This window comes from Podarcis erhardii, assembly GCF_964252035.2.
Source record: "Podarcis erhardii genome assembly, chromosome: 9".
Classification (NCBI taxonomy): Eukaryota; Metazoa; Chordata; class Lepidosauria; order Squamata; family Lacertidae; genus Podarcis; species Podarcis erhardii.
In genome coordinates, this window is record NC_138512.1 from 6,958,633 (window position 1) to 6,982,329 (window position 23,697).

General features: G+C 45.8%; 1 protein-coding gene across 1 annotated transcript; it reads left to right on the forward strand.

Annotated features, from left to right (window-relative positions):
• Nucleotides 1–14,394: 14,394 nt before the first annotated feature.
• On the forward strand, nucleotides 14,395–23,527 carry CYP1A1 (cytochrome P450 family 1 subfamily A member 1). The gene is made up of 7 exons (XM_081876344.1): nucleotides 14,395–14,551; nucleotides 16,846–17,701; nucleotides 19,224–19,350; nucleotides 19,739–19,828; nucleotides 19,928–20,051; nucleotides 20,933–21,019; nucleotides 22,068–23,527. The coding sequence occupies exons 2-7, from the start codon at nucleotides 16,865–16,867 to the stop codon at nucleotides 22,354–22,356; spliced, it is 1,554 nt and encodes a 517-aa protein (XP_081732470.1). The 5' UTR covers nucleotides 14,395–14,551; nucleotides 16,846–16,864; the 3' UTR covers nucleotides 22,357–23,527.
• Nucleotides 23,528–23,697: the final 170 nt, after the last annotated feature.

Consider the following 23,697-nt stretch of genomic DNA (forward strand, 5'->3'; position numbering starts at 1 on the left):
GCAGGGGCCAGCTCCTGCACCCCCACCTCTTTGGCATTCTGTTGTTGCTGGTGAGCAATGAGGGGGCCGTTCACAAGCGAGCAAATAACTCAAATAAAATAAACAGTACAGGCCTATCACATTCCTACAGGCCTGCGAGAGAGAAGGTTCATGGTGTACGACACGCAGTGGGAAGCCTTTTTCAGGCAGAGGTCCGCATTCCCCTCTGGGACAGCCTTCGAAGGGCCACATGCCAGTCACACCCTCCTCTCTGTACTCCCCATCCAGGCATCAAAGATCAAGGACACATTTCCAGCCAGGCAAAAGTACTCAAGGAGGGTGCCAAGCAGGGCCAGTGGGAGGTTTGGCTTGGAGAGAGGCCTTTGCCCCCACCCCTGAAACCTAGGTCCCCCACCCCTGGTCTAGGATGGCCCATGAATCACTGGTGATACATTTGAGGAGCTGCAGCTGGGTCTGGGAACCGCAAGTGACAACCAGTGGCGTAGTGTGGGGGGTGCAGGGGGGGGCCGTCCGCACCGGGCGCAACATCTGGGGGTTAGGGTTAGGGGGCACAAATCCACGGGTTATGGGGCGCAAATCCATGGGTTAGGGGGCGCAAATTACTTGCCTTGCCCCGGGTGCTGACAACCCACGCTACGCCACTGGTGACAACGAGTGATGGTCAGTCATATTCTCTTCCAGGTGTGCTCTGTAATAGATCACTCCTGAGAATCAGTCTAGCCTTGTTCATCTGCTCTTGTTGTTTTCACTTTGTTGGGTAGTTTATTTACTTACTTATTTCATAAAATTAGGATATAGTGGTACCTCAGATTAAGTACTTAACCGACCCCCTGCTGAAAAAGTTTGCTGAGCCCTGCTCTATTCCATTTAACCTTGGCGAAGGATACAATCCTGAACGAAACATGTTATTTGAAGTGGTCATGTTGTTCCTCGACTGATACCTCTCCTCCCACCCTGACTCTGACACCAGTGTGAGAAAGAAAAACACATCCCAGCACAATCCAGTGTGATTCAGTCTCTTCATGTTCCTATGAGAAAGAACTATTGGGTATACAATGTTAGTTCTATTCAAGATAGACTGACTTAGGCTCATTAATTTCATTTTTATTTTATTTTTTAATTTTCTATATAAATATTACATACATGCCAAAAAAAGAGTACAGATATACAAATAATACAAGTTACCGAATACCAAAAAGCTACTAATAATAAGGAAAAAAAAGTGATACATATTGAAAAGAAAAGAAAAAGAAAGAAAGAAAGAGAGGGGGAAAATTAAAAAGGAAAAGGAAAATAGGAAAAGTTGACTTCCTTTGACCACTATCCAGTTTCTATGATCTCATATCTTTAGTTGTCTATAATCATTTTGCATTAATGGAGAGACTATTTGTTTTTGTTGTTTAGTTGTGTATGTAACCTGAAACGTATGTAACCCGAGGTACCACTGTATCATATTTTTTCAATTTTAATTGGTTATTTTCTTTTATTAGTAAGTCTTTACATCTGCCAGTTGGTATCTATATTCTTCCTTTTCACCCCCACCTCCTCCATTGGTGATAACAAATAGGGGGGTTTCCGTTCCAGCAGCAATCTATTTCTGTCCTAAACTTTGTATAGTGCTTTTCTGATGATATGGTTGAGAAATCCTTTGTGTATTTTGATTTTATTGTATCCCAAATATCCATACCATCCTACTCTATTATTGCACCCCTCTATATCAAGTATCTTAGCATTTTTTAGGATCATCCATTCTTTCAACCAAACCAGGCAGGCAGCTTCATAGTACAATTTTAGATCAGGGAGTGCAAAACCACCTCTATCCTTAGAATCTGTCAATAATTTAAATTTTATTCTGGGTTTTTTGCCTTGCCAAATTCTTTGAAACAATTGAGTTCATTAATTATTGGAATAGATTGAAAAAGAAACATCATTTTTGGGAGGACAACCATTTTCATTGTTGAAATTCTTCCCCATAGTGATAGTTTAAGTCTGTTCCCGGATTCCAACTCTTTTTTTATCTCACTCCAGACCTTACATAGTAAAGATTAATATTTTTCATGGTGATCCAGATACCCAGATACTTGGCCTTATTGGTCACTTTTAACCCTGTCACTTTTTCCAGCTCTGCTTTTTCTTGTGTGTCCAGATTTTTACCATTAGTTTAGTCTTCTCTTTATTAATTTTGAAACCAGATAGGTGACCTTATTCATTCATTTTCTCCTATGTTCCTAAAATAGACTTTAATGAGTTTTCGGTTGTTTTTATTAAATCATCCGCGAAGGCTTTAACTTTGTAGGCTCTTTGTCCCAGTTTTATTCCTTCTATATAGGCTCATTAATTTCAATGGGTCTACTCCAAGTAGAACTTAGTTGGCTACAGCCCTTCATTTTGGCAGCTACCTTGATGATGCAGATCAGTCCACTGCTGGCATCAGGGAAACCTCCAGGCTGTCAGTGTTTTTAGGGCAGGATTAAAGCGCTTTCCAGAACTCTCAGTTTGTGTACTGAAAGAGGATTAGAGCACATTGTCACCCTAGCACAACATTGCCACTTCTTGTGGTTTGGAAAATGACAGAGAAATTCTCTGGAAAGTGTGGGGTGAATGAATGGCATGCAGGCAGCTACGTACAGGATAAAAGAAATCTGAATGAATGGTCACCAGAATGATTGAGGGGGTGGAGCAACTCCCCCATGAGGAAGGTTGCAACTTTGGGTGGCTTTTCAGTTCTGAGGAAAGGCGAGTAAGATGGAAGTGTGTAAAAGAAGTATATAAAATCATGCATGACATGGAGAAGGTCCATAGAGAACAGTTTCTCTCCCTCTTGCATAACAACTAGAGTTCAGACATCCAATGGCTGAAGATTTAGGACACACACACACACACACACACACACACACAGCTGAATGCTGGAATTCCCTTTCCAGGCAATGATGACCACCAATTTGGAGGGCTTTAAAAGAGGATCAGATCAAAGATGGTGGAAGGCTGTTAGCCATGATGGCTAAGAAATGCTTCTGAAAAAGACATTCGGTGGAAACAAAAGACGCTATGCCCGTGGCTGATGATAATTGTTTGAACCCTTCCAATGGATATTGGAGGAGGGGGGGGGGGGAGGAAAAATTGTATGGGAAATTTCAAAAAATTGGAAAGAGGTAATATAATGTATGTAAAAATCCCGAAATACAAATTAAAAAAAGAAAGAAATGCTTGTGAATAGCAGCTGCTGGAATGAGGGAAGAACACCATGGGCATAGCCAGGATTTGTGTTGGGGGGTAGGCCTTATGTTAGGGGAGGGGCAGAACCGAGCTGTTAAGTATTTCTATTTTTTTATTTGATTTAGGGTGGGCAGCTGCCTCCGCTGCCTATCCTTAGCTACGCCCATGGAGAGCACTCTTGTGCTTGAATCCTGCTTGTGCGTTTCCCACTGCGGCATCTGTGTCCACAGAACAGAATGCTGGACTAGATGGGCCATCGGTCTGATCCACCAGGGCTCTCCTTATGCTCTTATGGTCCAATCAGTACAGTTCTGGGAGCCACAATTGAAGAAGGATATTGACAAGCTGGAACGTATGCAGACAAGGGCAACCAAGATGATCAAGGGCATAGAAACCAAGCCTTATGAGGAATGGTTGAGAAAGTTGGGTATGTTTAGCCTGGAAAGGAGGAGAGTGAGAGGAGATATGATAGCCATCTTCAAATATCTGAAGGGCTATCACAAGATTGTTTTCCGCTGCTCCAGAGGAAAGGAACTGAACCAATGGCTTCAAGTTACAAGAAAGGTAAAAGGTAAAGGGACCCCTGACCATTAGGTCCAGTCGTGACCGACTCTGGGGTTGCGGTGCTCATCTTGCTTTACTGGCCGACGGAGCCAGCATACAGCTTCCAGGTCATGTGGCCAGCATGACTAGGCCGCTTCTGGAAAACCAGAGCAGTGCACGGAAACGCCATTTACCTTCCTGCCGGACCTATTTATCTACTTGCACTTTTATGTGCTTTCGAATTGGTAGGTTGGCAGGAGCAGGGACCAAACAACGGGAGCTCACCCCATCACGGGGATTCAAACCTCCGACCTTCTGATCAGCAAGTCCTAGGCGCTACCCAAGACCCTTTATAAGAATGGAGATTCCAACTAAACATTGGGAAGAACTTTCTGAGAGTAAGAGCTGTTCAACAGTGGAACAGACTCCATCAGAAGGTTGGATGACCATCTATCATGGATGCTTTAGTCGAGATTCCTACATTGCCGGGGGCTGGACTAGAGGAACCTCAGGGTACCTTCCAACTATGATTTGATGAATGCACATTGTGATATACCCACCCTTTTAATAAACAGGACAAATGCTCAATAAAACCAAGATACAGTTTAACCTCCTTGTAAGCTTGGGACACGGGAGGCGCTGTGGGTTAAACCACAGAGCCTAGGGCTTGCTGATCAGAAGGTCAGCGGTTCGAAGCCCCACAACAAGGTTAGCTCCCATTGCTCAGTCCCAGCTCCTGCCAACCTGGCAATTCGAAAGCACGTCAAAGTGCAAATAGATAAATAGGTACCACTCTGGCGGGAAGGTAAACACCGTTTCCATGTGCTGCTCTGGTTCGCCAGAAGCGGCTTCGTCATGCTGGCCACATGACCCGGAAGCTATATGCCGGCTCCACTTGGCCAGTAAAGCAAGATGAGCACCACAACCCAGAGTTGGCCACGACTGGACCTAACGGTCAAGGGTCCTTTTACCTTTACCTTTAAGCTTTGTGGAAGCACATCAGGGTGGATGTTCCATAAACAGGTCATCCACAGAAGCTGTGAGATTGCTAGGCATTGAATACACAAGGCCAAGCCAGACTATTAGTCCATCTAGTATTGTCAGCTCCAACTGGCAATGGCTCCTAGTGGTCTCAAAGGAGGAGGCTTTCTCCCACCCACTACCTAATCTTTGAACTGGACTGGAGGTGCCACTGGGGATGGAAGCTGGGGCATTCTGCCCGCAAAGCACCTTTCTGCCAGTGAGCTACCAGCCACCCTTGATATTCCTGGAGATTTGTTCTTTAACACCAAAGACTATCAAAAAGATCGGCAGAGGGGATATGAAAGAGAGTTAAGGGCCTCGGACTTAAGATCTCCGGGTTGATGGACTTTTGGAGAACTGTTGGCAGGGGCCGAGACCGGGGAGGGGAGATGGTGAAAGAAAAATTGGGAATTTAAAGTGTATATATTGTGATATTTAAAAAAAAATTTTTTTTTCTTTTAATGAGAGATGGGAAAATCATCGAATGGAATCTTTGTGACCCTAGGGGAAACGTTTTAGAGAATAATTTCAGATATATAAGTTTTAAGGAGAAATAAGATTAAATAAAGTAAAAGTGGATGGCTAATAGGCGAATGAGAGAATGGAAAATTACAGTATATTAAGATAAGTTATAAAGATAAAAATAAAGATGAAGGATTTGCTGAAATATCTATTTGAATTAGAATACAAAGAGGGGAGGTGTGAGGAGGTCAAGGAGATAAGTTAAGAAAGGGAGTTATATCAAGGTTTAACTTGTTCTTTTGTCGTTTTTTGATTGTATCTTTTTTTCTTTTTAGCTGTTTTTGCTTTTTTATTTTTTATTATTTTTTTCTTGGATATGTTTTGTTTTTGTATTATGTGTTCCTTTTTGTAACCTTTTAAAACTTGAATAAATATTATTTGGAAGGAAAAAAAGATATTCCTGGTAGCGTTATAGAGGCCTCCTTTCATAAAATACGAGAGCAGGAAAGCACACAAGGAATCGTGCAGTTGACACATTCATTGCAAAGAAAAGAAAAGAAATTGTTTTACAAGACACAACTGACACTTGCAAGTCAATTGTGGAGGAACACTGGTGCCAGCCAATGGATTTCCAAAAAAGAACCAGTGTGCTTATTGGAGTAGCCACCGGGGTCATGATTTATGACGAAGGGCCTTACTCTATGGTGCTGCAGTCCTTCCTCCTATCTTAGCTTCCCATTAGGATTATGAGTCCCATCATCCCTGAACATGGGCTGTGCTGCTTGGGGCTAATGGGAACGCAGCAAGATCTGGAGCAGGGGTAAGGAATTTGCAGCCCTCTAGATGTTGTCAGGCTTCAGATCTAGTCAGCCTCAACCAGCATGGCCAGCAGCCGGTGGGGGTAGAAATTGTAGTCCAGAATCGCAGAAGCTCCAGTCCCAATCTCCTCCATTGGCCAGCACCGTTCATGAAGAATTTAGGCCTGGGTGACTGTAATGGGCCTCTTGTTTCAGCCTTGCTTGACAGTTCTTCTGTCCCTTTCATCTGGTGCTAACATGAACAGGTTCTGGAAGCAGGGTGTGTTCAGGTGTGTGAGACTCAGCCGCAGCCTGGCACGCAAGGCTGATATCTTGACCTCATTAACCCTGGGAACAAGCAGCCTCTCTCGCTTTGGCAGAGATCATGAGATAGACACAAGGGAGCCACTTACAGACAGCTGGCATGTTTGCTCAGAAAGGAATCCCGACTGTTCAACAAGGCCTACTCCGAACCAGTTAAGTGTGTGCAGGATTGTAGCCGCTGAGGCTGAAAAATTCAATGAAGCTGAATGGAGAAAGAGTCCAAAGAGACAAAGTCCTTAACACAGCACACCATGGAATGATGGAACTCACTTCTGCAAGATGTCCTGATGCCTGCCAATAATGACTTTGAAGAGGGGTTAGATTGGGCATAGGCAAACTCTGGCCCTCCAGATGTTTGGGACTACAATTCCCATCATCCCTAGGTAACAGGACCAGGGGTCAGGGATGATGGGAATTGTAGTCCCAAACATCTGGAGGGCCGGAGTTTGCCTATGCCTGGGTTAGATAAATTCATGGCAGACAAGGCTATTCATTGCTACCTGACATCATATTAACTGTGTGCTACTTGCAGTGTCAGAGGCAGTATGCTGGAGAACACAAGCAGGAGAATGTTGCTGCACTCCAGTCCCACTTGTGGGTTTCCCCAGAGGCAGCTGAGCCAGTGTGGTGTAGGGGTCTGAGTGTTCAACTGGGACCTGGGAGACCAGGGTTCAAATCTGCACTCAGCCATGGAACCAGACAACTGATTCTCAACCTAACCTACCTGTAGGGATTAAATGAGGAAAGGGGAAACCATGGAGAAAAATGCAATGAAATAATATTTTTTTAAAAACCTGGCTGGCCACTGTGAGAACAGGATCCTGGACTTGGTGGGCCATGGCATGATCCAGCAGGGCTCTGCTTATGCTCTTCTGCATGTGAAAGACTGAGCATGTGAGGACTGAGTTCACAGGAATGGCTACTGGCCGCAATGGCTGCATTTGACCTCCACTGTCGGAGGCAGTATGCCCTTGAGTGGGCACAAGTGGCAGAGTGGTCTTGCTCTTGGGTCCTGCTTGTGGGCTCCCTTTGGCGCAACTGGCTGGCCACTGTGACAAGAGGGGGCTGGGCTGCGTGGGCCTTTAATCCAGCAAAGCTCTACTTCTGTCCTTATTGGCTCTGCTGATGGGAGCTGGAGGCCAGCAACCTGGGAGGGGGGGTCACAGGTTCCCTATCCTTGTTGTGGTTTAATTTAAAGGTATATCAATAATGATAACCAACAGTATATTTAATCAAAACTATGTTTATTTTTTAAAAAAATTATTTCGTTAAAAAGTATTTCCACCCTAGCAAAAAGGCATTGATCTCTGGTGGTGCTTTGGGGGCTGTAGAATCAGAAGAATGCAGCCCGAGCAGTTTGGGACCTGGAGGAGAGAGCAGAGCCTCTAGGTCTGCCAGGGCTGGCCCAGGGGTCAAAGTTTATCAGGCAGCATCCCAGTTCTTAGAGGCCACAGTCCGCCCCCCTCACCCTTGGGTTAAAGTTTGCCCTGGTTTGCGTGAGAAGGCGTTTGGCTGCCGTTCATCAGGTTTCCCGTGCAAACACAAACAGGGACTGGGGGGAAGGGGGAATGGTCCTTGGGGCCGGGGAGGTCACGTTCGGGACAGGACATCGCGTGAGAGGAGTGGAGCAGGAGGCAGGACCAGGGAGGGGCTGTCGGCCTTAGGGAGAACCAAGGAGGGCAAAGTGCTCCCCGCATCAAGGCCACCCAGCACAACAGCCTTCAGCACCAGGACTGGGCTAGAGGTGACGACTTCATGCTTTCTTACATACATCCTGTAGACTGCTGCAAATTCTTATTGCACAGCCAAGCGATATCCTCCAGTTCATTCATTCATTCATTCATTCATTCATTCATTCTCAAATCAATTCCACACCTGTGGAGATCAAATGGGCTTTACAAAACAGCACGTTGATGTCAGCTATCCAAACTACAGACATGGTCTAGTCAGGCTGCAACTCTATGCATACTTTTCTGGAAGCAAGTCCAACTGAATTCGGCCTGACTTACTCCTGAGTATGAATGGGCAGATAGACGGGTGGATAGACAGGGCTGAGGTGTACAGTATAGCACTTAGAAGAACCAACGGTTTTGATGAGAGAGTCCTACATGTGCTTAAATCTCTCCTGCTGAGATTAATATCATTAAATATATATATATATTAACAATTTCAACATAGCAAATTATCAAAGCAAATCATCTTCATTATTCCCCCCCCCCATTTCCCCCTCCCTCCCTCTGATTTCTCATCCAGTGTTAACTTCTGCATATTATAAAACTGTATACAGTGGTACCTCGGGTTACATACGCTTCAGGTTACATACGCTTCAGGTTACAGACTCCGCTAACCCAGAAATAGTACCTCGGGTTAAGAATTTGCTTCAGGATGAGAACAGAAATTGTGCCCTGGCGGCGCGGCAGCAGCAGGAGGCCCCATTAGCTAAAGTGGTGCTTCAGGTTAAGAACAGTTTCAGGTTATGAACGGACCTCTGGAACGAATTAAGTACTTAACCCGAGGTACCACTGTACATCCTTATATTATCTATCTTCTATGTGAATTTGTGTATGTTTATTCAAAATCTGCCAAGGAGTCCAATTCATTTTGTTGTCTTTTTAAATAATTTGTGAAGGGTTCCCATTCTTCTTTGAAGTTACAGTTGTCTCGTAATTTGCATGTCAGTTTCACCAGTTCTGCATAGTTCATCAATTTCTCTTGCCACTGTTCTTTTGTCGGGGTTTCCTCATTCTTCCATCCTTGTGCAATCAAGACTCTTGCTGCTGTTGTAGCATACAGAAATAAATTCTTTCTTTTCCTTGGCAGGTCTTGTCCTATAATCCCTAACAAAAATGCCTCTGGTTTTTTTTTAATAAATGTTATTTTGAACATCTTCTTCAACTCATTATATATCATTTCCCAGAATTTTTTAATTTCTCTGCATTCCCACCACATATGGTAAAATGTCCCTTCCTTTTCTTTACATTTCCAACATATGTTTGACCCCTGTTGAGATTAATATCGAGCAATTACAGGTGCTCTCACACAGAAGCAAGTTCCATTAAGTTTACTGGCGCTTACCAACAAGTAAGCAGGTTTAGGGCAGCAATCCTGTGTAGTCTTCCCTGCCAGCAAATGCATCCGAACTCAGGGCACCCCTGGAAAGACATGTGCTTTTAAGATAGGCAGAATTACTCAAAAAATGTTCGATTTTGTGACCCATTCCCCCCAAAATGCTTTTATTTTTCTCACTTCTTTTTCTTTCATTTTGGAAGGACAATCTCCAAAAGGCAATATTATTATTTCCATTTTTCTCTGTTGCTAGAGGTATGCAAACGGTGGGCATGGTGTTGTGGGTTTTTAAAAGAATGTTCCACATTTTGAACTACTAAAACAAAATGCATCTAATCTAAGTAATTATTTGAAAGGGTGTGTGTGTTAAAATAATAAAAAAGCCATAAAACTGTTGGAAGGAACTCCTAGTGTCAAACCCCCTGCAATGTAGAAATATTTCACCCAAGATGGGGCTTGAACCCACAACCCTGAAATTAAGACAAAAATCACCTAATTGATGGAAGCTGCTTTTGGGAAGTGGGAGGGGAACGTAATGTGATGCTTTCAAAAATTTATGCCTTCGGTTCATAGTAAAGGCAGGACTGAAATCTATGCTCAGAGCGGTTCTTTGGAACTCCCTGCCAGTTGACACCAGGCAGGGAGGCGCCATTACTGTCCTCTTTTTGGTACCTGCCTGAAACATTTGTGTTTAGGGAAGCCAATTCAGACATGTAGGGCGTTGACAGGCGTTTTTAATCTGGCCATTCGCTTTACTGCTGATTTGAAACTAATTTTTTACTGTTTCAAACCAGGGGTTCCCAAAGTGGCAGGTAGCTCCCGCTGGGACGGGGTGACTCCAGGGTGGGCGCCAAGAGGCCATAGCTGTCAACGTTTCCCTTTTTCAAAGGGAAATTTCCTTATTCCGAATAGGATTCCTCGCACGAAAAGGGAAAAGTTGACAGCTGTGCAAGAGGCGGGGGGCGGGTAGGGGCGCTGGAGGTGGACAGGACGGCCGGGCGTTACGCAGCTGATTACCCTGGGTCAAGTTCATCACTGTGGTTGAATTAATTCACGTGAATAGTTTTAATTGGGCTTGGAATAAATGTGCAATTAATTAAAACAAAATTAAAAAATTCCTTCCAGTAGCACCTTAAAGACCAACTAAGTTAGTTCTAGGTATGAGCTTTCGTGTGCATGCACACTTCTTCATATACACTGAAACAGAAGTCACCAGACCCTTCTATATAGTGAGAAGGTGGGGAGGGGTATTGCTCAGAAGGGTGGTGGGAATGGGTGATTGGCAGATAGCTGTGATGAGCCTGTTGACGACTCTTAACGACTGCAATAGGAAAAAGCAAGGGGTGAGAAGGTGAAAAATGGCTTTGTCATGTATAATGAGATAAGAATCCAATGTCTTTGTTCAGACCAGGTCTCTCCATGGTTTTAAGTTTGGTAATAAGTTGCAATTCAGCAGCTTCTCTTTCCAGTCTATTTCTGAAATTCCTTTGTAATAGAACAGCTACTTTGAGATCTTGTATAGAATGTCCTGGGAGATTGAAGTGTTCTCCTACTGGTTTCTCTGTCTTGTGATTCCTGATGTCAGATTTATGTCCGTTTATCCTTTGGCGTAAGGTTTGGCCTGTTTGTCCAATATAGAGAGCTATGCACACGAAAGCTCATACCTAGAACTAACTTAGTTGGTCTTTAAGGTGCTACTGGAAGGAATTTTTTTTATTTTGTTTTGACTATGGCAGACCAACACGGCTACCTATCTGTAACTGTGCAATTAATTGCCACTCTCTTGAATTTCATCGAGCTATCCCCTTCGTTCAAGCCGCTATGCTGAATGCTTCTTATGTGGGCGGGGGCTGGATTTATGGGGAGTAAGGGGTCCCCCCCCAAAAAAAGTTGCGCCTCGGCGCTTGGCTCCGGGCGCCTCTGCCTCCTCCCTGGGGCTGCTTATCTCCGCGCGGGATCTGCCTGCCGTGCCACTTGCGCGCCCCTTGTCACGCCAGCCGGGCCCGCCGCCTTCTCGGAAGGGGTCGGAGCCGCCCCTTTCCCGGATCGCTTCCCGAGTTTGTTTCCAAGGAAAGGGAGCGAGGCCGAGGCGCGCCCGCCTGCCGCGCCGCCTTCTCACGCGAGGCTGGGCGCGCTCCCGGGGCACTTCCGCGTCCCCGATCCGCCCGGCTCGCTTAGCGCGCACGTGGCTCTCTGCCGCACCGCCAGCCCGCGATCTTCTCCAAGGAGCTCGGGGGGGGGGGCGCGTGGTTCTTCTCCTCCCCCTTTCATCCTCGCAACAACAACCCCGCGAAGGAGGCGAGGCCAGGTGCCCGGCAACCTTTTCAGACCCAGGACCCACTTAGCCCTTTCTCAAGATCTCCCTGTGCTTTCGCATGGCGGTGTGGCCCTGCTGCGTCCCGTCTTGGATCGGGCCGCGTCCACGAGTGGGTCCCGACCCACCAGTTGAAGACCCCTGAGTTAGGCTACCGGTCAGTGGCTGGTCCAAGGCCACACGCAGCAAGCCATCAGAGATTTGAACCCAGGTCTCTCCCAGGTCTTAGCCCTACGCTCTAACCACTATACCACACTGCCTTTCCCACGGCTTGGGTTCCCATTGCAAGGTTGTGGCAGGCATAGCTCTGCTCTCCAACAGTAGGAAATGACCAGGGTGGTGAGCTCGAGATGACTTGGGAGGAGGGCAGGCTTGCCTAAGCCAGGGCCAGCCCTGGAAATGGCCAACTCTGTTTTGAAGGCCGAACTGTTCCACAGCCTGGGTGTAGTCACCAAGAAGGCTCTGTCTCTTGTCCCACTCAGCCATGCCCCCCAGCCATGCCCCCACCCTCCTACTACCAGCCTTGCCTGTGTGCTTGTGAAACATGGACCACTTATAAACGCCATCTCCAACTCCTCGAAAGATTCCATCAACAGTGTCTCCGAAAAAAATTACACATCACTTGGGAAGAGAGGTGAACTAATGTCAGTGTACTAGAAGAAGCAAAGGTCACCAGTGTCGAAGAAATGATTCTTCAACATCAACTTGACTGGACTGGTCATGTTGTTTGAATGCCTGATTATTGTCTTCCAAAGCAACTACTCTATGTATTCTGAACATAAAAATGGGAAGCGTATTCCTGGTGGTCAACAAAAGAGGTTTAAAGACTCTCTCTAGGAAAATCTTAAAAAAATGTAGTATAAACAGTGACAACTGGGAAACACTGGCCTGCGAGTGCTCCAGTTGGAGAGCAGCCTTTACCAAAGGTGTCGTGGACTTTGAAGACGCTCAAACTCAGGATGAAAGGGGAAAACATGCTCAGAGGAAGGCACGTTTGGCAAACCCTCACCGTGATCAACTCCTGCCCGGAAACCTATGTCCCCACTGTGGAAGGATGTGTGAATCCAGAATTGGCCTCCACAGTCACTTACGGACTCACTATTGAGACCATGTTCCTGGAAGACCATCTTACTCAGCTACGAGTGATTGCCGAAGAAGAAGAAGAATGCAGAGAAGGGCCTTCTGATGAGTGGAGAAGGTGGTATGGGAAGAAGCAGTCCCTGAAGTGTTGTGGGCCCTAAGCCAGGTAGGTCTTTAGTAGCTAATCACCTATGCTTTGACTTCTGCCTGGAAGCAAAGTGGCCACCAGTGACGCTCTTGAAGGATCCTTGGGACATCCATGTGATTTATCAGCTCTAGACCATTGGCCACTAGAGGAGAGGCAGCTGAATGTGTGAACTTTATTGACACCACAGACAAACAAGACAATATGGATACAGGTAGGTAGCAGTGTTGGTCTGCCGTAGTCGAAACAAAATAAAATTATTTTTTTTAAAAAAATTCCTTCCAGTAGCACCTTAGAGACCAACTAAGTTAGTTATTGGTATGAGATTTCATGTGCATGCACACTTCTTCGTGAAAGCTCATAACAATAACTAACTTGGTTGGTCTCTAAGGTGCTACTGGAAGTAATTTTTTTATTATTTTATTTATTTTATTTTGTTAAGACAATATGGAAGTTCTGCCCATGCCTTTATATCAGGGACAGGAGCTCAATCACGCACATAAAAAGTCTTGTCCACAGATAAAAGAGCTGCATTGGATGTGCAGAAGTGTGGTGTTGCGGTGTGTGTGTCAAAGACCCATTACTATTTCTGCAGTGGGGTCTCTGTCTCCAGAGCGGCCCGATCCGCATGAAAAGGGAGCTTTTTACCCACTGGATGCTCGGAGACCTGTGCAGCAAGGCCCGTTCCAGCTGGTACTCTGCATTCTGGCCTCCATCCAGGAGAAACCGGAGCTGTTCCTCAGTTGGGGAGTCCAGTTTGGGGAGTGTGGGGGACTCCTTTGGAGGGGAGGCATAGAATACTTAGTTGGGCATCTTCCAGGCAGCCAGCAGCGCCCCCTCCCCGCTCCTTTCTTTCCCCACAATAAACGTATAAAAAGATCTTGGAATCTTGCCTTATTGCCTCGTTTGCACAAGTTTCTTTTAATATTTCCCTTTATCCCTTTCGTCTCCTTACTTTCCACTTGACCATATCTCCTCAATTGCTTCCTTCCTTTGGCTGGAATACTTGGTTAGTCTTTTTTTAAAATATACATTTAATAATGGAAGCATGAAACTGAACGCGTGGAATGCTCTAAGGGACATTCCGACGACCGGCATTCGTTGAGCGCGCGAACAAGGCTACGACAGGATCTGATAAACTGGGAGGGGAATGGGGGAATTTCTTTGCCGGGTTCCCAATATGTTGAAAAGCAATAAAATCAATCCTCAATGGTTCCTTTTAGTTTGTTCACATTGTCTGCAGCCGGGCCAGGGGGCTCAGGACTTAAGCCCCCGCCGTCGGGGCGCAGCTCCTGCGCAGCGAGTGTCGGAGCGCAGCGGGTCGGCTTCCCTGGCGCGAGCGCGCAAAGGGTTGCGAGGACCCGGGCAAAACAAAGTTTTTCGCTGCGTCCACGTGACCCGAGGGCTGCCGGCCAATCAGAGCCTGAGGAGGCGCTTATAAAGCGAGCCGAAAGCGGTGCTTCGGGGAGCGTGTTGGGAGAGGAGGCGGCGAGTGAAGGCATCCCATCCGGAGCCAAAGTGGGCATCGCGGGCAAAGCTGGTCTGGACGGAGCGGTGGAGACAGGCTGAAACTTCTGATCGGTGAGCTGAGCACTCCAAGGGGGCTTCTCCTCCTCTTCCAGCCCCAGTGCTTGACCCGGCAAACGGGCCAGATCTTCCTTGCACGTCTGAATGTGTGCATGCACGCTTGCCTGCTGATGGGAAGGACCTTTTTTTGCCTGTGGCCAATTTACCTTTTCTCCGAGTCGTCTTTCTAGGCAAAACAATTGCTATTAGAACTTTTTGTTTAAGAGAGAGTTGGTTATTCCTAACCCACAATGATTATATGTTGCACTCACATATTATTATTTTTTTGCTGCGGAACTGAAATCATAGAATTATAGCATTGTAGAGTTTGAAGGGATCTCAAAGGGTCATGTAGTCTAACGCCCTGCAAACGTTGGCTGTGTGCGTGTGTAAGGCCTTATTGATTTAGAGGTGGTTTGACAAAAAATGCCCCTGGGCATGCACAGAATGCCTTCTAGATGCCACTCAGAACAAACCTGGTGGATGCTTCAGATCAGCTGAGAAATACAGAGAAAGGGTAGGTTGCAGTGCGAGCCTGTCCGTGCTGCACCCTTATTTTAAAAAAGACCCACCACATGCTATGTAATGATTTTTTATGAGAGATTTTTTTTTTAGATGGTGCCTCTCTTCAGGGAATGTGTGAATGGTTTTCCATGTATGCATGATCTGGATGTTCTGTCCTTGCTACAGCCTGCAAGCCTGGTCTTGGGGTAATTCACATTTCCCCAGCACAAAATGAATTGCTGGTGGGAAGATGTGGCTGTTGAAGTTATGAAATTTTGTGCTCTTTTTGTGTGTGTGTCACGGGCACATGTTGGATGGTGACACAACACAGTCTTCAGGTGAGCACCGAAGTCCTCCTTCCCCCTCCCTGGGTCATTTTGAATCCTGGGACATTTTGTTATTCTGTGTGTGCCTCCTCCCAGTGCCTTATGGTTTCCTAGTACCGGTACTTGTCAGTGCTGAAACAAATAACCTTGCTTGTACACGCACAAGATTATTTCTCACCACCATAAGGCAAGGAGAGATGTGGGGATATAAAAAATGTGGATCAGGGCCTATAGTACTCTTGTGTTGCAATAAAAAGAGATTAAACATATAGAGACATATAGAAAAGCCATCACAGGCTGTTCCCATTTTAAATACAGAATCATAGAACTGTAGGGTTGGAAGAGGCCCCCAAAGTCATCTCCTCCAATCCCTTGCAATGCAGGAATCACAGCTAAATAAGCCATGACAGATGGCCATCTGACCTCCCTTTAGAAACCTCCAAGGAAGGAGAGTCCACTACCTTCCAGTTTCTTCTGACGTCCAACAGCACTTACCTTCAGCAGGTTCTTCCTAAGGTTTAGCTTGAACCTCCTTCCTTGTAATTTACATCTGTCAGTTCAGGTCCTACCCTCTGGGGCAGCTGAGAATGAGCTTCTCCACCTTCCCATCAGATATATGTAGAACAGAAGCAGATCATGCGTGCCTCCTCTGAGTTTACTTTATTTCATTGCGTTTCTAGCCCACCCTTTTCTCCAAGGAGCTCAAGATGGCACACATGTCCCGCCCCCATTTAATCCCTACAACCCCCCTGCGAGGTAGGTTAGGCTGAGGAGCAGGGACTGATCCCCAAGGTCACGTTCAGTGAGCTTCAGGGCCAAGTGAGGGTTTGAACCCTGATTTCTCAGGTCCTAGTCCAGCGCTAACCACTGTACCATGCTGGCTCTCAGAGCACGTTTAGCTTGAGCTTGGCTCTGGCAATGGGTGTGGGCAGTCTAAGGAGGGGCAGGGTGAGGGTACCCTGCATAACTTCCTGAGGTTGGTTTCACACCAGTGGGGAATATGGTGCCCTTGAGAAGTTGTTAGGACTCCAGCTGGCTTTGGCCCCAGCCAGCTTGGCCAATGGTCAAGGGTGATGGCAGTCATCTTTCAGCAATGTCTGGAAGGACGCAGGTTCCCTACCCTGCAAAAGAGCCCAAGGCTGCAGTCCTAATGATGCCCCAGGAGAGGAATTATCCTCTGGCCCTCCAGGTGCTCAGAGAATTGCAGCATCGGAAGGTACCCTGAGGGCCATCTAGTCCAGCCCCCTGCAGTGCAGGCATCACAACTGAAGCATCCATGACAAATGGCCATCCGTTATTCAGCTTGAAAGTTGAGTTTGGAGGAATTTCAGTCCTGAAAACACTCCTGATGTCGAAAAGCAAGTGCAGTTCAACTTCTGCAGTGTTAAGATGGTGCTATAACCATCGGCTATTTGGTCCCTGCACTTACTCACAATGCTGTTTCTCTCCCGCTCTTCTCTTTCTCTCTGCTTGTATTAGGACACTTAAATCTAGGAAGATGAAGGCAGTGTTGTTGGGTAGCCAAAGCATTATGTCTCCTTCAGAAATCCTCCTGGCCATTGCGCTTTTCTGCCTGCTCCTGGTTGTCATCAAATCCTTCCGGCAGCAGATCCCTCTGGGGCTGAAGCAGCTCCCAGGACCAAGGGCATACCCGCTGATCGGCAACGTTCTGGAGCTTCAGAAGAACCCTCACCTGGCCCTGACTCGGATGAGCCAGAGATACGGGGATGTGATGCAGATCCATATCGGCACAAGGCCAGTGCTGGTCCTGAGTGGGCTTGAAACTATCAAGCAAGCCCTGGTGAAGCAAGGAGAAGACTTCTCGGGGCGCCCTGACCTCTACAGCTTCCAGTACATTGGGGATGGCCAGAGCTTGACCTTCGGCAGGGATTCAGGGGAAATGTGGCGAGCGTGCAGGAAGCTGGCCCAGAACGCCCTGAAGGCCTTCTCGGTTTCTGCCAACCCAACCTCCTCCACTTGTCTGTTGGAGGAGCATGTCTCCAAAGAGGCAGACTACCTTGTCATGAAGTTCCAGGAGCTGATGGATGAGAAAAAGAGCTTTGACCCCTACCGGTACCTGGTGGTCTCTGTGGCTAATGTAATCTGTGCCATGTGCTTCGGGAAGCGTTATAACCATGAAGACCAGGAACTGCTCAGTCTGGTGAACCTGAACAATGAGTTTGGGGCGGCTGCTGCTTCCGGGAACCCGGCAGACTTCATCCCTGTCCTCCAGTATCTTCCCAGCCATGCCATGAAGGCCTTCAAGGACCTCAACCAGCGCTTCACTGCATTTGTGCTGAAGATAGTTAAGGACCATTACATGAGCTTTGACAAGGTATGTTTGTGTGTGTGAACCATTCAGTTTGGAAAGTTTCATCCTTGATTTCTGGCATGTATTCCTGGACCGTCACCAACATGGTAGAAGACCGACCAGGGCATTGCAATGACTTGCTTGCCCATAACCTGCTGCAGGGATAGGCAACAGGGTGCCCTTCACCTGCCATGGTCCAACAACATCTGAACAAGTACCATGCTGCCCACCCAGACTTTAAAAGATTGTATTTGTTGACGGAGCCATAGATCTCCACACAGTAGATACACCAGATTGCATGTCAATGTGTGGCTTAACACTTGCAAAGGAAGCTATGTGATGCCTGGGTAACTGGCCCATGCAGAATAGAAACCACAACATGAAATTTAACCCATATTCTGACATCTGAATTACATCCCATGTATCAGCTATGGAACAGGGTGGTGTCTACAGGGTTGCAGATGGTCTCCCATGCAGGCAGTGTCTAGACCTCGACCTGCTTAGCTTTAGGAAGATTGGTATGCCTTGAAGCATCCTGCAGCCAGGAGAGCTACAATGAGCTCTTGTACTTGTAGCTTATTCTGTAACAGCTCATGGTAGATCATACGCTTTGCTTGCAGAAGGGTCAATCGCTGGCGATCCTAGCAAGAGGATCAGGAAGCAGATGATGGGAGAGACATCTGTCAGACACCCTGGAAAAGTGCTGACAGTCAACAGTGGGCTATTTGTTTATTTTGTTTATTAAATTTATATATCAGCCTTCATCCAAGGACCACAGGGCACTTTACAGTAAAAAAACACACAAAAATACACAGCATAATAACCATCAAAACAACATCCCCCATAGTTTAAAAGACCACAGATTGTTTAATTAGCTAAAGGCCTGTGAGAAGAGGAATGTTTTTGCCTAGTGCCTGAAGGTATATAGGGAAGATACCAGGTGAGTCTCAATAGACAGGTAGCCTGACCTGATATAAGGGACAGATAGGTAGCCGTGTTGGTCTGCCATAGTCAAAACAAAATAAAAAAATTCCTTCCAGTAGCACCTTAAAGACCAACTAAGTTAGTTCTAGGTATGAGCTTTCGTGTGCATGCACACTTCTTCAGATACACTGAAACAGAAGTCACCAGACCCTTCTATATAGTGAGAAGGTGGGGAGGGGTATTACTCAGAAGGGTGGTGGGAATGGGTGATTGGCAGATAGCTGTGATGAGCCTGTTGACGACTCTTAACGGCTCATCACAGCTATCTGCCAATCACCCATTCCCACCACCCTTCTGAGTAATACCCCTCCCCACCTTCTCACTATATAGAAGGGTCTGGTGACTTCTGTTTCAGTGTATCTGAAGAAGTGTGCATGCACACGAAAGCTCATACCAAGAACTAACTTAGTTGGTCTTTAAGGTGCTACTGGAAGGAATTTTTTTATTTTGTTTTGACTGATATAAGGGAGTTTTATATGTCTGTCTTCTAACTGACCGGGATTGGCTCTGCAGTAAGAGACTTGAGGACGCACGACATTTATCCTCTGGCTTTGTATTTCAGGAGAACATCCGGGACATTACTGACTCCCTGATCAACCACTGCGAAGATAAAAAACTGGATGAGAATGCAAACATCCTGCTTTCAGATCAGAAGATTGTCAGTATAGTCAGCGATCTTTTTGGAGCTGGTAAGAATCTGCTAATCCTTTCAACTGTCTCCTCCCTCCTCCACCTCCCATTGAAGTTATCGTGCACGCTGCTTAGCAAAAGAGGAGATTTGCTGGATCAGCCTATCTAGTTACAACCATTGGTCATTATCATTTGATATGATGTTCACACCAATTCACCAAATACAAGAACAGTAAACTGTAGCTTCAGATCTCCGATCCATTTTGTGAAGTAATGCATTGGCTCTCCTGTCTCTGTATCTTAACAACTAATTCAGAGTCTGCATGGTTTTGATACTTCAGTACAGAGAATGGAATCTTGGAATTGGGCTCCTAGACAATGTGTTGCATTAATGTTCAATAGTTTTGTACCTGATGCTGAATATTTCCCCACTTGATCCCTGTCTAGGTTTTGACACAGTCACCACTGCTCTCTCCTGGTCCCTCATGTATCTGGTGACGTTTCCAGAAATCCAGAAGAAAATGCAGGAAGAAATAGGTAAACCCAGGCACTCCTAATTCAAGCGTTTCAAAACTATGTTTGCCCCAGGCTAAATTTGAATCCATCTTATTTTCTGCCTCTTTCCGGAAACTGCAGACCAAACCATTGGCAGAGAAAGGAAGCCCAGGCTGTCAGATCGTTCCACATTGCCCTACACAGAAGCTTTCATCCTGGAAATGTTTAGGCATTCCTCCTTCTTGCCTTTCACCATACCTCACTGGTAAGGCTCACACAATGCAGGATTGGCAAGGGAACAGTTTTGGCCTGGTGTGTGTGTGTGTGTGTGTGTGTGTGTGTGTGTATTATTATTATTATTATTTCCCATCTTTCCTCCAAGGAGATAAAGGTGGTGTACATAGTACTCCCTGCTCCATTTTATCCTTGCAATCCTGTACCCACTTACCTGGGACTGGGAATGAAGTTGATAGGATATACCCGTATTTTTTGCTCTATAACACGCTCCAGACCATAACACGCACCTAGTTTTTAAAGGAGGAAAACAAGAAAAAAAATATTCTAAACGAAATAGTGGATATATGATTTTTGTGGTTCATGGTGTAGCCACAGACATGTGATCTGACAGTGAGTTTGGAGTAGCCCAATGCAAAAATCCTGAGGATCCATGTGGATCCATGCTTTGTAACCACGGAGGAGGGAAGGAAGGGGAACCATGGATCCCCTGCTCACGACTGCAGCAGATCCCCCCCCCCGCCGCCACCCACAGGCATTCGCTCCATAACACGCACAGACATTTCCCCTTACTTTCTAGGAGGGAAAAAAAGTGAGTGTTATGGTGCAAAAAATACGGTATTTCCAGACAGGCATGTATAGGATTGTACCATTAGCAGCTGAAAAGATTGTGTCAACTTGTAAATCTGCCCCGTCTCCTAACTTACTGCTTGACTTCCTCCATGCTTGTCTGAACTCTGCTTTCCTAAATCATCTCACTTTGAATTAAGTTTAATTATACTTTATTCCAGAGAGATACATGCTTTAGTATTGCAGTCATCATTCAGCCCATGCCACCTTTATCACATAAGAACTAAACACCTGCAGCTTCTTGTGCATGTATAAATTGTGTTCTGGTTCCTCTCCTTGTAGCACGACCAGGGACACAGCACTGAATGGCTTCTACATCCCAAAGGATCTCTGCGTCTTCGTCAACCAGTGGCAAGTCAACCATGATCCGTAAGCATCTCTGGAACCCGCTTTGTAATGCATGGAGTAGAGCTACCGTATTCCAGTTTGCCCCAAATAAACAGTTTTGATTCTCAGTGCAAATCCTGCATCCCTGAGATACTTGGCTCTGGATAGAAAAGCTGAGGCTGTAACCCAATGGTGTCGAACCTCAGCCCTCCAAGCCTGGCCCTCTGCACCCCCCATCTGAGTTCTCCCTGGCTGGATTGTGTCATTGTGTGCAGAAACTAGCCTACTTATAAATGTTACATTAATTATTCTTCCCACTTTTGTCCTAGCCATCAGTGGCATGAAGCCCCTAGAAGGCTGTCCACAAGGAAATACAGCCCACAGGCCCAAAAGAGAGCCTTCCATTCCCCTGCTATAACTATTCCCAGTTTCAAGCAGCTGGATTTACTATTGGAGACACCAAAATGGGTGCTTTCTCCAAACCTCATATGAAATGAGAGTCTAACCCAGGGATGTCCAAAGTCCGTTTTGGGACCCTAATCCGGCCTACTGGCCAGTTTAAACTGGCCCCTGTGGCAGTTTATTTCTTGGGGTAAACTCTTAAAAAAACCTCAACAACTTCAGTCCTAAAAAAAAAAGGTCAACAACTTTGGTTGGCTCTCACGGCCCTTCACTTCATCAATTCTGGCCCTCTTTGAAAAAAGTTTGGACACCAATGGTTCCCAAAATGGGGGGCAGTGAGACTCTAACCCAGTGGTTCCTTGGGGAATTACCTGTGGGGCACCAAGAGGCAAACGGGGGCACCGGAGGTGTAAATGACAGAATTGGAAAAACTGGCGTCACTGGATCAAGTTCATTTTTGTTGAATTAATTAAACTGAACAGTTTTAATTGTATTTTGAATAAATGTGCAGTTAATTGTTACTGTTCTGAATTTTATTGTGTGGCTTGTGCAAACCACTATTCTGAATAATTCTGTTTGGAGGGTAGGGCAGGGGTCACTGGGAAAGTGTTTCTGGAACCAAGGGGGTGGGGCCCCACCAAAAGTTTGGAAACCACTGGACTAAAACACCTGCTCTTTGCTTCTTCAGGAAGCTTTGGCGAGATCCTTCTGCCTTCAACCCAGAACGGTTTCTCACAGCTGACGGGACGGGAGTAAACCGAGCAGAGAGTGAAAAGGTTCTGACGTTTGGTCTGGGCAAGCGGAGGTGCATTGGAGAGAATGTTGGCAAGGGCGAAGTCTTCCTTTTCTTGACGACCATCGTTCAGAAGCTGGAGCTGAGTGTGTGCAGCGGGAAGACAGTGGACTTAACCCCTCAGTATGGACTCACAATGAAACACAAGGAGTGTGAGCATTTCCAGATTAGACAGCGTTTCTAAGGACCAGTGGTGGCATCTGGGAGCAAAGAAAGATTGGGACGACCGGGGAGGAGGGATTCCTACCCTGCCGTATCTGTAGCTTGACTTAGGAGTGGGTTGGTCACCCAGGCTGAACTGTGGATTGAGGCTGTATCAAAATAATAAAAGTGGGCAAATTATATAGGTTGGGTAATGGCATGAGGCACTGTAATCATTTTCATTTAAGTGACTTGAAACAAACTGTGCCCTAGGTGGGCTTGTATGGCATGGAATAACTTCTCCGATTTGACCATAATACTGTGGTGGCTTTGGTCATACACTAAGACTTCACTGGAAGAGCCTTTCTAGGATGCAGACAAGTAACTGAGAGGTTATCGTGCTTGTTGTACAAACATGCATTTAAGAGGAAGTGGAGAGGCATGTATGTACCCATCAAATGTTGCTTCCTGAAGGCCTTGTTAAAAGGGGCAGTGGACTCACACTTTTATAAACCTTTACTACTAACAGAACATTGTAACCAGATAATCACACTTATATATACATACTAATAGCAAACTCAGCTTCATACTGTGGGTCCTTGCATAGCAAAATGGTACCAGCCATGCCTAAGATGATAAGAACTAGCAAGCTTGGGTTTGGGATCAAGAGTTTGCAGAAATAACACAAACTTTAGAAAAATCCCTGATGAATCCACAGGCAAACGAGAACAGTGTCTGATCAGTAGTCACAGAACTTTGACAGCACGTTGAAAAACTAGGAAAGAGAAACAAAGGGAATATCCTTGAAAACTTCAGGAATATACTTTAAACTGCAACATTTTGTTGTGGGTCTCACTTGTGTTTACTAAATGCAAGTTGTGCTTCATGAATAATTCTCATATAGTTAAGTATTATGATGCTGTACACTGAGAAACTCAATAGTAAAGAAATAAAATCTGTTCATGGGGCTATCTATAGAGACATAAGGGACAGAAAGGGGACTTGGTCCCAGAACATCTCTACATCTCTTGTCTTCCTTGAAATCCCTTTTCCTCTGCAGGCACTTTTGATGTGAAAACAGTAGTCTGATCTGACTTTCCTTCGGTTGGGGGTGAGGACTATGTGTGGCTGCCAAACTCTAGGCAGGAACTATATGTGTACAGTGCTGTGTATATTGATGATGATGTATAAATAAAAATAGCTTTCTACAAGAATTTCAGGCTTGCAGTTATCTTTGCTTGTTCAGCTTAAATGAAAATCTGCTTAAATAATTTTAAAGGAATCAAAAAGCAACTAGAAAACTCTCAAAAATATTTTATTAAATGTGTATCTCACACCAAGAAATCTTCCAGTTTATCTAAAACTGTTTTACAAACATATATAT

Excerpts from the sequence above, each read along its gene's own strand:
- CYP1A1 (XM_081876344.1), top strand. The coding sequence starts at position 16,865 with ATGAAGGCAGTGTTGTTGGGTAGCCAAAGCATTATGTCTCCTTCAGAA. Across the intron at positions 19,351-19,738 it reads CAGCGATCTTTTTGGAGCTG|GTTTTGACACAGTCACCACT; the intron begins GTAAGAATCTGC and ends ATCCCTGTCTAG. Across the intron at positions 21,020-22,067 it reads TGGCAAGTCAACCATGATCC|GAAGCTTTGGCGAGATCCTT; the intron begins GTAAGCATCTCT and ends TTGCTTCTTCAG.